Genomic DNA, 13,037 nt, shown 5'->3' with positions numbered 1-13,037 from the left:
AAATGATCAATTTGAGGGGTCTTTACTGATTGAAATATTCTGATGTCAAATTTGTCGGGCGTGTCATTAACAATATAGGTCAGAACACAGAAAGAGTACAAAATCAATAACCACTCAAGACCTGCGAAATGTCTGTCTTTTCTTTTAATGTTTTTAAATAAAACACTTTTTTTTCCCTCCTTGTTTTTAATCGCCGCATTCAGAACTTTACTAAAACACTGATGTAACAACGGTGGTCCACTAGGTGGCAGTACAATCACGTCTGAAATGTTTTTTTTTTTTCTTTCTTTTCTTTTTCTCCAAACAGCATGAATATGGACCTTCTCTAACAATACACTATATTTCATAAATAATTTAAGTATAAACATTAAGCAGTCACTCTTCACAAAAAAACAGATTTCACTCAAAAAAAAAAAAAAATCACAAGATCAAACGCAACAAAGCAAAAACACAGGATGAAGGCTTATCTTTGCAGTTAATTGCACTCAGATGCTTTGCTCTGGTCTTTTCTATTATGCGGCGAAATCAAGCCTAGTTAGGATTTGGCCTATTAATAATCATCAAGGATTTGGCCAATCACAGAGAGTCCCAGTGTTCCAAATAAAATCTAGTCACAGTATGTTAGCAGCTCTTCAGCACTGGCAGTAGTTGCAAAACAAATTAACGTACAAATATGAATCTACAGTAGCAAGTCTTTTTTTTTTGTTAGGATGGGAGTGTTGATTTGTTTAGAATGCAAGCTAAGGCAGTCAGCGTAAAAAAGCATTGCTGACATAGTCAGTTTAATGTAAATGCTAAGCATAAGGAGAAACATTTTGAGCTTTGTTTAGAAGAAACCAAAAAAAGCATCTGCTGGGGAGAAAAGAAGGCATTCTTAGATGCAAGCTGATAAAATCCAAAAGAGGGTTTTATATCAGTTATGTTCCTGCATGATGTTAGAGGGCAAAGCATGCTTTCCATGCTAATCAAAGTTGGAAATGCCAATCACAGTGACTATCCTTAGTAGCAAAAATCAATTCACTCGTATAAAGAATAGAATTGAGTGACACGAAATCTTTGGTTGGAGGACCAGGTTGGTTTGTTTGGCAATAAAGAGACAAAAAAAAGGCCATTCATTAGGTATGAGTCAAATGTGGCTGAAGGGAAGGCTGCAGTTCCTATTAAATTTGGATTTGTTTTTGCAATCCAGTTTCTTCAGTGTGTTTTCATTCCTAACCATTTCGGCACTAAGAGGCAAATATGTGTCCATCTATAAAACGTTTGGCCCTCGTGTGGGATCCAGAGATATTCTGATTGTTACAGATGAAATGCAGGACTGAATCGAAACCAAAGAAGTGAAATCGGATCTGCCGAATGGATAACAGAACGCTGAACAGTTCCTATTAGGATCTCTGTTTTTTCTTCAACCCATGTCTGCTGTGTTGGTTTGAATTCTTCATATTTTACTCAACACTTACACAAATGTCCATCAACAATATTGAGCTCTAGACTACAAACAAGGAATGATTTCTAGACAGATACTGCGGTTGTGTTACAACTGTGATCCTTGGAAATCTAGCCACGTTTACTATTTACTACAGTACTAGTAACTGCACTCATGAAAAGAACCAACTGTCACTTTGTTTTGTGGAGTACCATAGGTGAGGCAAGTCCTATCTACATACAGACACAAGCAAAGGGTATGGAAAAAGCACTCGCTGGGATTAAAAAGACAAGCTATCCGAGACTGTTCAGCTCTGCGGTTCGGTGGAACACTGTTCTGTAGTCGCAACAAAGTTTAAAAATAAAGTGCTTCCATTCAGACTTCCTTTCGCAAGGACGACACCAAAAAACAAACGTCACAAAAAAAAATTCACACATAAAAAAATTCACAGAGCACCCCAGCTCTCCTGAAAATGGCAAATTTACAGTCATACAAAGGAGCGTCTCGTGCCTCCTCTGTCTACACAATATATACAAGTAACGCTCTGATTGTGTACAAAGTCCCCTCGTGCTTCCGTGAATTTTATTATGAAAGTTGAGTCAGTCATGGCCACGCTGTTTACAAAAGTGCAGCGGCGAATAAGCAAACGAGAAGTGCATCCAGGGCCGCTGTCAGTCCTAACCCAGCTGTGGAGTGAGGGAAAATGTGCCAGCGCTCCCTCTCGGGGTGAAGCGCTTCCACGTCCTTGAGGGCGCTGTAGGCGGCGGCGGTGAAGTTGGCATCGCCGGTGGTGAGCAGGTCAAAGACGCACGAGTGGAAATAGATGTCCTGGACCTGCAGCTGCTCGCTGCACTTCCTGGAGGCGCTCTCCAAGCTGAAGGCCTGCTGAGGTGGAGAAAGAGAGGGAATAGCAGGAGCGTGACCACGCTGGAGGCCGAGTGCAGGCAGCTCGATGCGCTCTGAGGCGGGGCAGCCGTTCACACATAGCTGCAGGTCCTGAGTGTCATCGTAGGCCATCGCAAGCTCGTGGGGCATGCGTAAGGCCAGCGTAAGGTAGCGGCCCAGCTGGCGCACCACCACCGTTACACCGATGTAGGCGGCGTGCAGCTCCACGTGGCGACCCGCCAGCTTTTCCAGCACCACAAGGCTGCGCATTTCACTCGTGCCGCCTACAACAGTGCCGTCCACAAACGCCGCTGGCAGGTCATCCGTCACCGCCTGGTACACCTTCTGCTCTGTGCACTCCTGATATGGTTTAAAGATGACGGTGATCTGAAAACAGAAGTTCAAACACGGTCAGTTGCTCTTGTTTTCATTTATTTATTTATTTTACGTTAAGGGCGTAAACGTATTAAAAAAAGGCCACATTGCTCCTCAACTCAAAAATTCTGTGCTGATATTTTCTTTTTCAAGTTTCAAGTGACAAGTGGGAAAATGGGGGATTGTTTGGAAGGAGGAAGGAGAGGATGAAGAGAAGGCGTGGTAGGGTTTTCATTATAACTGCAATTTTCATTATAATTGCACCTGATTTGAGGGCACTGGAGGCTCTGGGAATTATGAAATGCTCCTTTAATGCTTATTCTCAAGGGGGCAAATATTTTTCCCCAAGCATTGAAAGCTGGTTTCATGGCATGGTGTCAATCCTGCGATTTAAACTCACAGCCCTCTGGTCACCTTAACTACAGAGCTAAAATGTATTATCTGCACTAATTACTGACAAACACACAATAAAATATTTTATCAGGCAGAATCGGTATATTAAACGAGGAGGACGAAGCAGGAATATAAGAAATACATTTGCTATTTTAGTCCTTAATCGATGTCACATGCTTCTGCCTGTTAGCATGCAGTGCCTCTAAGAAACACGCCGACAGACTGTACAGATTTAAAGTCACGCTGTTCCATAACACGGAATAAAGAAGGAAAGCCTGCTGACTAACAAGATGTGTGGCGTTACATTAGTGCAGGATGAATGCAAGCTTTGTTCCAATGACATGGATGAAAAATGACCACTAGCTAGCCATTAGGTGAGGCAGCTTAAAAGACCTCATTCGAGCAGTGTGTGCTAATAATTACGGCCAAGCGCTAATAACTCGCCCCACCTCCAAAGTCACAAGGTCACAAATTGAGACGTGGGTAGTTCTACCCCTCACTCACGCAAGTGTTAGACCCTTCACTCGACTTTGGATGAGCTGAACTTTGTCATTTGAAGAAAGAGTAAAGACGACTCGGCTGAAAAACACGTATCTATAAACTCTCTCTGACCGCTAGCTTGACAAATATTTACAATCGCTACAAGACAGAATGGCATCTAGCATTCAGCAACCAAAATACTGTCTTGCTGTGTGTACATGTATGTGTGTGTGAGGTCTTACAGCCATACAACTTGGAAAAATACAGACAGAGCCTCCTTTCAGGGCCACCTTTTCAAGGGTCACGCCTGAGCCCGGGCTCTGTCCAGTCATTAACGGCATTAGAGTTTCACAGACGTGTTAGTCACAAGACCTGAGCTCTGTGCTTTGTTCAGCTAACACCTGTACACACTCCGTCAAAGCTGTCATACCTCATAGACGTCTCGGACATTTAGCGCTTTAACCGATCTGTTTCTTTGCTTTGAAAAAAGTTGCTTTGGTGAAAGAAATACATTGCGTCCAGAATGTGTATGACCTAATAACGCTTTAGTAACATGGTACGATCCAGCTACACTGTACTACATATTACTTAATTATATACTCAATTCACAATACGGTGAAACCCCATTGTACGAGCAACCTATAGTACGAGCAAACGGAGATACGAGCAAACTCGCTCGTAAAATTTTACCGTTTCACGAGCAAATTTCTAAAGCCGGTTCCCCGTTTTCGGCGGAGGGTCGCATCAGTCGCTTAGTTGATGACGTATCACTCAGTCATCATTGTTCAGTGCAGCAAAAACCTAACTGTGGCAGCGGGGGGCGTGGCCGAGCGGCGGTTTGTGAATGGGGAGAGAAACAAAGGCGAAATCAAGACAATGCCTCAATATTCGTAGGGGCCTACAATTTTTCGTAATCAACACAGATTTGTGTGACATTCAAACAAAGATCTCTTCAATTCACACGCATCAAAGATGAGTACAGGTAAAGATCACTGCGAATATACGTAAAAAACATTATCCGGCTGTTTTGCTTTCTATAAAATGGATGTAGTTGTTGCAAAAGTTTATGCGTCTGTTAAATTTTAGATAGCAGTATTTAATTGGCGTGCTGTAAAACTGTTCAATGGCTCGGATTCTGTTAAATTAATACAGGTTAATGTCATATTTCATAAAAACAACAAATTGGAACTTTTTACGTTAATGAATTTTACTTGTGCTAAAATGTTGACATTTTATTTCAGACTTTTTACGTGTGTCGGTACTGGTAGTAGCTTAAAAAAAAAGAATCCTGTGCATGCAATTTTGCCAATTGTAACAAAATGCAGCATTTCGGGCTCCAACTATTACAAAAAAAAAAAACTCTTTTAAACACCACATAAAACATTTTAGGACCTTATGCATATCTACAAACTGCATCCATCGTGTCTACACACCTGGTACACACATACAGGTGCAATTTGTAAATATCCAATGTCTTCACTGCAGCCCATCTGCTCCTAAGCAAAAATTGTTGGTCCCCCTATGATTACAGTATATGTAAAAAAAATATTTCCCTTATCGCAGAGCCAATTTGTCAAAGTATTAAATAAACAAAAACAACTACATATTTTCATTTAATTTAAAGAAAGCAGGTTTAGGTTCTGTTACTGCTTACATTATAACAGCTATAAATAATCGGTCGTAAATAAGCGAAAGCGCACTAATTGCTGATCCTCGTGACTCCTTTGATAAATATTGAAAATAAAAATGAAATATATATAACTGTCTCTTTCTCAAAAGCTTCATCAATAATTGTTTGCCTTATTAAATAATAAATGTTATTATCAGCCTCAGATTATGCAGAGCACGTGCCATACAAGGCACAGTGAGTGAAGTGTTACTATAAAAACATAATTAATACAGACCTATAATTGACATTACTGCTGCCTGAGCTGCTGCTACAAGAAAATAAATCAACTCCTTTTGTCCAATCAAACTCGAGAACTGTGGTATGAATTACTATAAACATCAGTAAACATTTGAAATAAGAAGCTGGTAGCTTAGTGGCTCAGACATTGGACTTTGGATCTGAAAATCTTGAGTTCAAATCCTAGCCACACTATCCTAACCACTCCTGGGCCCCAGAGCAAGGCCCTTGACCCCATAGCTGCTCAGTTGTATGAATGAGATAAATGTCAGTCTCTCTGGATAAGGGCGTCTGCCAAATGCGGTTAATGTAAAATAAAATCAAACTAGTATTTGGTGTGATCGATTTTGACATATCTTATCTTATCTTATCTTATCTTATCTTATCTTATCTTATAATTAAAGTATGGTGTTCATTCCTCACAATACACAATAGCAGGACAGCTCACCTTGTTTGTTGCTGTGGCGCTTGATCCCTGCACCACCGGCACATTCGTTACCTGCACTGACAGGTAATTATTATCAATAAGAGGCCACGCCCCCTCCACCTTGCACGTCTGAAACTGGTCCTTAAAAGTCCGAAGGTGCGGGTCTCCAAACAGACCACAGAACAGGTAATTGGGCCGTGCGTGCTCTGGTGCACCGGGGAGCCCTGTGCCTGTGGCGGTCGGTGCAGCCTGGTGATGATGGAAGCGGCTGTGGTAGTTGCAGGGCTCGATAGAAACGGCCGGGTGCGTCGAGGACGTGGGTCCGTCTTTGGAACAGTTCCTCTGGCTCATGAGGTCACTGATGCCTAGCATGGCCGAGTGGAAAACCAGGTTGCCCCTGCAGCTCTTGGCGGTGCGGTGTGTGCAGCCCGAGTAGGCCCGCAAAGCCTTGCAAAACTCAGTGTCGAAGCCATCCAGAGATGGGTTCAGATGAGATGTGAGCGAGACAAAGTCTGTGGTGCACTTCTGGATACGGCACTGCGGAGTCTGGACCTGGCATTCACCTGGAAGAAGATGAGAAGGAAGATGACAAAATGCTGCTTAACGTACTTACAAAAACCTGTGAGAAAACTACAGTTCAAACTAATTCCATTATCACCTTAATGGCATATAATACTTCAGTGTGTGCTGCTAATGGATAATAACCTGCCTAACACTGATTATTTTCCTAAAACAGTAGTGTTTTATTCTTTATTTATTAAAAAAATTAAAAAAACATGATTTGAATGAATGTTTCAGTCTCAAATCAATTTATTTTTATGTCTCGAATCTATCAAGAGAGTGGAGAGTCTTTTCACTTCAGTTTCACAAAAGAGACAAAGCTTTCAAAGGAACTTCCACATAATAACAGTTGAGTCTATTATCTGATTATCTATAATACCAGCCAATTATGTTGTTATAATGTCATCTACGTCTCTTTTCTTTTTCTTTCCTTTCGTTATTTGCTTTCAATTTACTAATCGTCACATTATATAAACATGTCACAGGATTGGGAAATTTTAGCATTATACTGTGCATATGTGCAAATATTTCCCTATAAGTCCCAGATCTATCTGAAGAGTGGTGCCGAGTGTTTCTTCAAGGTCAGATTCCGGGACTTGTTATATACGCTGTAGCGCAAAAAAAAAAAAAACAGAGAGAGAGAGAGAGAGAGAGAGAGAAAGAGGGACAGCCGACTCAACAAGCGTGTAAAATCTCCCCTTATCGCCAGAGGACCGTGTTTATTGCACCAATAAGATCAAATAAAGCGGCACCTCAAAGGATAGAAAAGGAGGCTTTTCTCCTGTGAAAGCAATATGTAACCACCAGCACTCTAGAAATAAAAACACAAAAGAGCCAACAGCAAGTATGCAGCCAATAAGCAGCTTTAGCCACTTATTCAATTGAATGGATCATTTTCCATTAAATTCGATTCAAATGTAACTTTGATGGCTGCACTAATATATATATATATATATATATATATATATATATATATATATATATATATATATATATATATATATATATATATTAATACATGCATAAAAGTTTTTATTAAATCTGCTTCACAATATGATCCAGAACTTTTTCCAGGTTCTCAGGACACTCGAAAGTGCAAACGTCCGCCGTGTACACACATGCCACAGTGGTCTTTGTTTAAAAAAAAAAAAACGCTAAGTGGCTCCGTTTCATTATTGATTAAGCAATTTTCACACGCAAAGCACTTCACTCCATTATCCAGCGATGACATAGCACAAAATAAAACGCCCAGAGAGAGCGAGCGAGCGAGAAACGAACATTCGTACGCCATTAGCTTGCGACTTGCTTTAAAGTGTGTTCCAAGTGCATTACCTCAGAGAGTGAGAGAATGTGTGAGAGAAAAAAATAAGAAAGGGAGAGAAAGAGAGAGAGAGAGAGAGAGAGAGAGAGAGTGAGAGAGAGTGGTTTAGAGAGGCCTTTCATAATCTGATATCAGCTGCAGCCTCTCCATTAACACGCCTGTAATGACTCAATCTTGCACACTAAGGGGCCTCTCGCTGTAGCCTGCAAGAGCAGCGGCCCATTCAAATCCACCTGATTTGATTATCGGATGATGGCGTAGTGCAGCCAGCGGAGGAAGATCGGCCCTGCGTCCTCCACTGCAGCCGGCATGACAAAGCACGGCCAGATAGGGTTTCACTGACTAGCTGTAAAACAATATGGAGGACCAGCTGAAGCCATGTTGTGGTACAAAGGAGAAATCTTCTCTATGGCAATATTGTTTTTGTTGTTGTTGTTTGATTGGTGTCAGGCTGAATCTAGAAATAATAACATGCCTTTTCATAGGTCTTGGTGATGTACCTATAGGTAGCTCAAATGCTAGAAAACAAAGCTGTAGATATGAATCTGTGTTAGCTGTGTTATGTCCTACATCTCATCCACAAACAGAGAAGCTTTTCACAGTGCCCCCGCGTGACCTCGTCACCCGGCAAACTCATGCGCCTCCAGCACTTCACCCAGCTGCATGTGTGGGGGCATTGGCAAGATGTTGCCCTCCGACACTTGTCTAGGACGGTTCCAGGATGAAGGAGTTCAGAGTGGCCTGTTTAAATCTAATTTGTTCACCACATTTACGCTTGTTTCTTAAACATACACCTTGAGAGGGTATACAGCCAAACAGTCCACATTCACATTAATCCTGTTTGCCTAAATGAGCCCATGTGGACTTCTTGTTGTGCTCATTTGAAGAGGTTTCCGAGACCATGGGTTGTTTGCTCAGAGTGGAGTGTGAACCCATTTGGTATCGTGCTTCCTTTTGGTCCTGTCTGTCAGCCTGTTCAGCATGAACACTATTTCTGTGTACTCATTAATTTAACCCAGGTTCCTGCTACAGCTGTGATGTATCATATAGTTCATAATCATTGTAATTTAATCCAAAACCAAAGAAGCCAAACTGGCAAAGGATCTTGCTCTTAAGTCAAACACAGGCTGCATGCTGTGATTTTAAACTCACAGAGATGTCATGTCTATCGTGACTATACATTCAGTACAATGTGAGAGACTAGACCTTTACAGACACGTGCAGAACCATCAAGCTGAGGCTTACGACTGTGACTGATCCTAATCCAATTCTCATGGACACAGTGTGTTTTTTTTTTTTGCTGCTAGGTAGCTAAAACACAATTAGTATGTCACCTGACACTGCCACTTCAAAAATGCTGTCACGAGGGGAGCCATGCAACTGGATCCACGGTCATACCAATAACAACAATGACACTGCGACACTTGATAAGAGAAGAAATGGGGGGCAGTAGGGAAAGTAGGCCAGTCGTCTTCGTCCCCTAAAGCTGTTTGTAATTTTAGAGCGAGCGAGAAATGGAATGTCTCAGGGGTCCCCCAGGTGGGGGCAGCAGATCATAAAGTATTACTAGCAGTGCGGTATGTACAAATCAAACTCTCACAGTTTGCGTTAGAATGTCTCGGTGCACTGCCAAATAGTCAACCGTGAATACGTCCTCTGTGATATATTTCAAACCGAACAATTACAACTGAGAAAGATTTCACAACGATATATGCATAAGACATAGACCTCATCATAATTCTCACAGGAATATAATTTTTTTAATATTTTTTTTAATGCCATGTAAACTCCCAACTTCAGAGCCTCAGGCGTGAAAAGAACAAAGTCCTTGGTGTTCTTTTCTGGTTCAGCCGAGATCATAAAACCAGGCTCGTAATAAACCACAGACTGAGAGAAAGCGAAAGAGTGCAACGGAGGAAAAAAACAAAAAAAAACAAGGTGTTTGTTTCACAGGCTGAGTTAATTTGCAGGACTGAAGTGTGTCGTTTCGGAGCACAGAGCACACCCTTGTTGCAATTAAAGCCACTGGAAATATTTTCTCAGGGTGGCCAGGCGCTTTGCGAGGCACTTCTCAGCTGCAGAGGGGCCCTCGCCGGTGTGTGAAGCGAGTGAAATTTCAAGATGTGGAATTTGGCCAGGGCAGAGAGGTCAACTGCACCCCCACACAACCCCCCCAACCATCCTCGTTCTGCTTTAAGAGTGAACTTCAACAAATGGGAGCTTAAAATCCACCATGTCCCAATGACATCTCCAGTTCCAGAGCTGTTCTTATATATATTTTTAGATTACCCATAGTGCTCAAAAAGTCGGTTTGGACGTTTCCACACATGTTTAACAGGAGCATGTCTAGACCAGGTGATAACAAAGGATGAATATTTTTCCATCGTCTTGTCTAAGAGCTATTAGAAACGAGGTAAAGCCGAACGGGAAAGAGACAGCACAACATTCTGCTCAGTGAAATGTAATCAGGACACCCTGCATATTTGGAAGTCCACCAACTCCAGCAGAGAGACATGGCTGAAAACAGAAATAAAGAATATTTTGTCAGCCCTCTTAAGAGATGTCTTAAATTCCTGCTGCTCAAAACACCCGGAGCGACTCACACAGGGAAACTGAATTTGCAACATGAATAATACCTATTTAAAAAGTGAAAAACCATCATTCTTAAACCAAAATAAAAAAGTGCACATAAAAAGTATACTCAGATGCATGCTTGGTACAGAATTTGTACTGTGAAAAGTGCAATGTCCTGAAACTTCTTTACTAACCCTTTGATTTGTCATGGCTGTGTAACAGCCTGAATTTTTTATCCCCTCAAAATGGTTAAAGCAATAAATTGTAATGCCGTGATTTAACAAAAACCCTGTTTCGAACAGCTGAGTTTCATCAGGAGTCTCACAACACACAATAAGTCATTTAGGGTATATTTTTTGGATAATATCACAATAATTATTAACAAACGATATGATACTTCGTGACCCTCGCAGGAACCCGGCTTATATTAACGAGTGCACAGTTGACATGGTGCAGGAATACTGTATTTAATGCCGCCTTTCCTTCTGAATGGCTAACAGACAGGACCAAAGGAAAGCAAGACACCAAATGGGTTTACACTCTCCTCTGAGCAAACAACCAGAGCTCTCGGAAACCATACGCTCTCCAAAATGAACATAATAGGACATCCACATGCGCTCTTTTAGACAAACACGACTAATGTGAACGTGGACCACAGGTATTTGTGAGGCTCCAAATCCTTGGGGAACAAAAGTATTTCTGAGAAAGATGGAAAACCACTGTTTGGTAAGGAATAACTGATTGTCATACGAAAATATAATCTGGATAACTGGTTATTTTTTTCACTCAAAGTATAAAACAGTATTATAATCTGCTGTTTCCAAACAATGAACAGGAATGCGATCCAAATATTTCCTGATGTTTTTAAAAACATTATTTATATATATATATATATATATATATATATATATATATATATATATATATATATATATATATATATATATATATATCATTTATTTTTTTATTCAAAAGGTTTAATGCATATGATGCATTAAAAACTTCAGACTCTGCAGTCAGTCCGAGGTTTTTGGCATTGATAAGCAGTAGGCCAGCACACATAAATATATTGAGGCAGACATATTTAGAGACTCAGTAACATCATGAACCCATCAACAATCCAAGAACAGCAATGGAAACAAAAGAGAGAGTTTCAGAGTTTTATCCCAAATCAATATGAATCAGCATCAGTTCTTAACAAAGCAGAATAGAAGATTAAGACGATTTCCTTTAGTTGTGTTTGCTTGAGGGCCAAAAGTGTGTGTGAAAGCGGTAGTATTGATTGATGCAGCACATCTGCTCCGGCATGCATTTTGGAGTCGAGATATGATTATTATTATAAATAAATATAAAATCTCCCTAATCTATACAAACAAGGTGCCTTGAGGGTCACCATGCAACATCGGAAACACAACACAGGATCTAGTGGAAGTGTAAACTGAAGAAAGAATGAGAGAAAGTGCTAGCGCGCGCGCCAGATGACTTTATAGTAATGTAGTAGTAATGGTTTAGTAAACGGAGGACGAGCTCGCGCGAGCGCGTGACCCGAGAGTATGAGAAGTGAATAAGAGTAAATCACCGGTGTGGAGCAGGAGGGAGATGGTGATGATGAGGATGAGGAGCAGCGGTGAGGAGGCGGTGAGAAGGCGCTCAGCCCCGCGGTAGTAAGATCCCGTTTGCCCCATGCCCATCCATCCAGCGCGCGATGGGGAGCGACCCGGAGACTCGGTGCGTCACGCAGGAACAACCGGAGTCCAACAAAAACCCGGAGCTCTGCTTTTTCTTTTTCTTCCCCCCCACCACCACCACGACCTCTTCCTCCAACTTCACTCCTCCGTGCACGGTTGCATTCGTTTTTTCTTACACCGTCCGCGCCCCACAACACACACACACAAAAGCACACACGCGTGCACAAAAAACAATCTGTCCCGGGCACACGTGTAAAGAAAGACAAAAGGGAGCAAGTGGATTCCTGGGGGATCCAGCGCACAGATTTAGTCACAAAACGCTCATTCCGAAGCGAGGATTAATCCGCGAATACACACACACTCACACACGCGCGCGCGCGTGCACACACTACCACGATCGTCCTCCGTACGGAAATCTATCCCGCCCTCCTTCTCCTCCTCTTCCACACTCCCTCCCTCCGCCCTACACACTTTTTCCGAATGATCGATAGTGAATCAGCCTCTACCGCTGGGTTTAGCGGAAAGCCCGCCCCCCCTGCCCCTGCCCCCCCCCCGGCTAGACTGCACGCGCCTGCCTTTGCCGGAGTCAGGAGCTTTACCATGTCCGAGAACCGACTCTCACCGACATGAAAACCTGCTCGAGTGATTCGACGTGTTTGATTCCAGGTTCAAACACACGACCTGGAACCTGCTGTACTCCAAAACAGAGGTCTGCAACCTTTTCCTGCACCACGAACCCGTTTTCCACGCAAGACAATAATTGTGTACACAATAACGTGATATAACTATTATATATCGGAAACGAGCTAATTATTGCATGTGTAATAAAAGTGTAACTCACTCACCATAATGCAGGATCTGTGCGAGCTTCATTTATCGAAGCATAAAAAAAGTTAAACAAAAACAAAAAAGGAATAAATAAAAGAAAAAAAATTTAAGTAAGCTTACAATTAAGTTTATCACTCTGGTGAAAGGAGTCTGCCAAATGCCATAAATTTAACTGT

The 13,037-nt window shown here is 41.8% G+C and overlaps 1 protein-coding gene across 1 annotated transcript; it reads right to left on the bottom strand.

Moving 5' to 3' along the window:
• Positions 1-129: 129 nt before the first annotated feature.
• Positions 130-12,552, bottom strand: rgmb (repulsive guidance molecule BMP co-receptor b). Its single transcript, XM_083526642.1, has 3 exons — positions 11,925-12,552; positions 5,911-6,452; positions 130-2,695 (listed from the first exon to the last, which is right to left on the bottom strand). The coding sequence occupies exons 1-3, from the start codon at positions 12,034-12,036 to the stop codon at positions 2,042-2,044; spliced, it is 1,308 nt and encodes a 435-aa protein (XP_083382768.1). The 5' UTR covers positions 12,037-12,552; the 3' UTR covers positions 130-2,041.
• Between the last annotated feature and the right edge of the window lie 485 nt (positions 12,553-13,037).

The sequence above is a fragment of the Silurus aristotelis genome (assembly GCF_946808225.1).
Source record: "Silurus aristotelis genome assembly, chromosome: 23".
Taxonomy (NCBI): Eukaryota; Metazoa; Chordata; class Actinopteri; order Siluriformes; family Siluridae; genus Silurus; species Silurus aristotelis.
The sequence above is the reverse complement of the archived record's forward strand: the minus strand, read 5'-3'. Positions and strand labels throughout refer to the sequence as shown.

Excerpts from the sequence above, each read along its gene's own strand:
- rgmb (XM_083526642.1), bottom strand. The coding sequence starts at position 12,036 with ATGGGCATGGGGCAAACGGGATCTTACTACCGCGGGGCTGAGCGCCTT. Across the intron at positions 6,453-11,924 it reads CTCCCTCCTGCTCCACACCG|GTGAATGCCAGGTCCAGACT; the intron begins GTGATTTACTCT and ends ATCTTCTTCCAG. Across the intron at positions 2,696-5,910 it reads GCGCCACAGCAACAAACAAG|ATCACCGTCATCTTTAAACC; the intron begins GTGAGCTGTCCT and ends TTCTGTTTTCAG.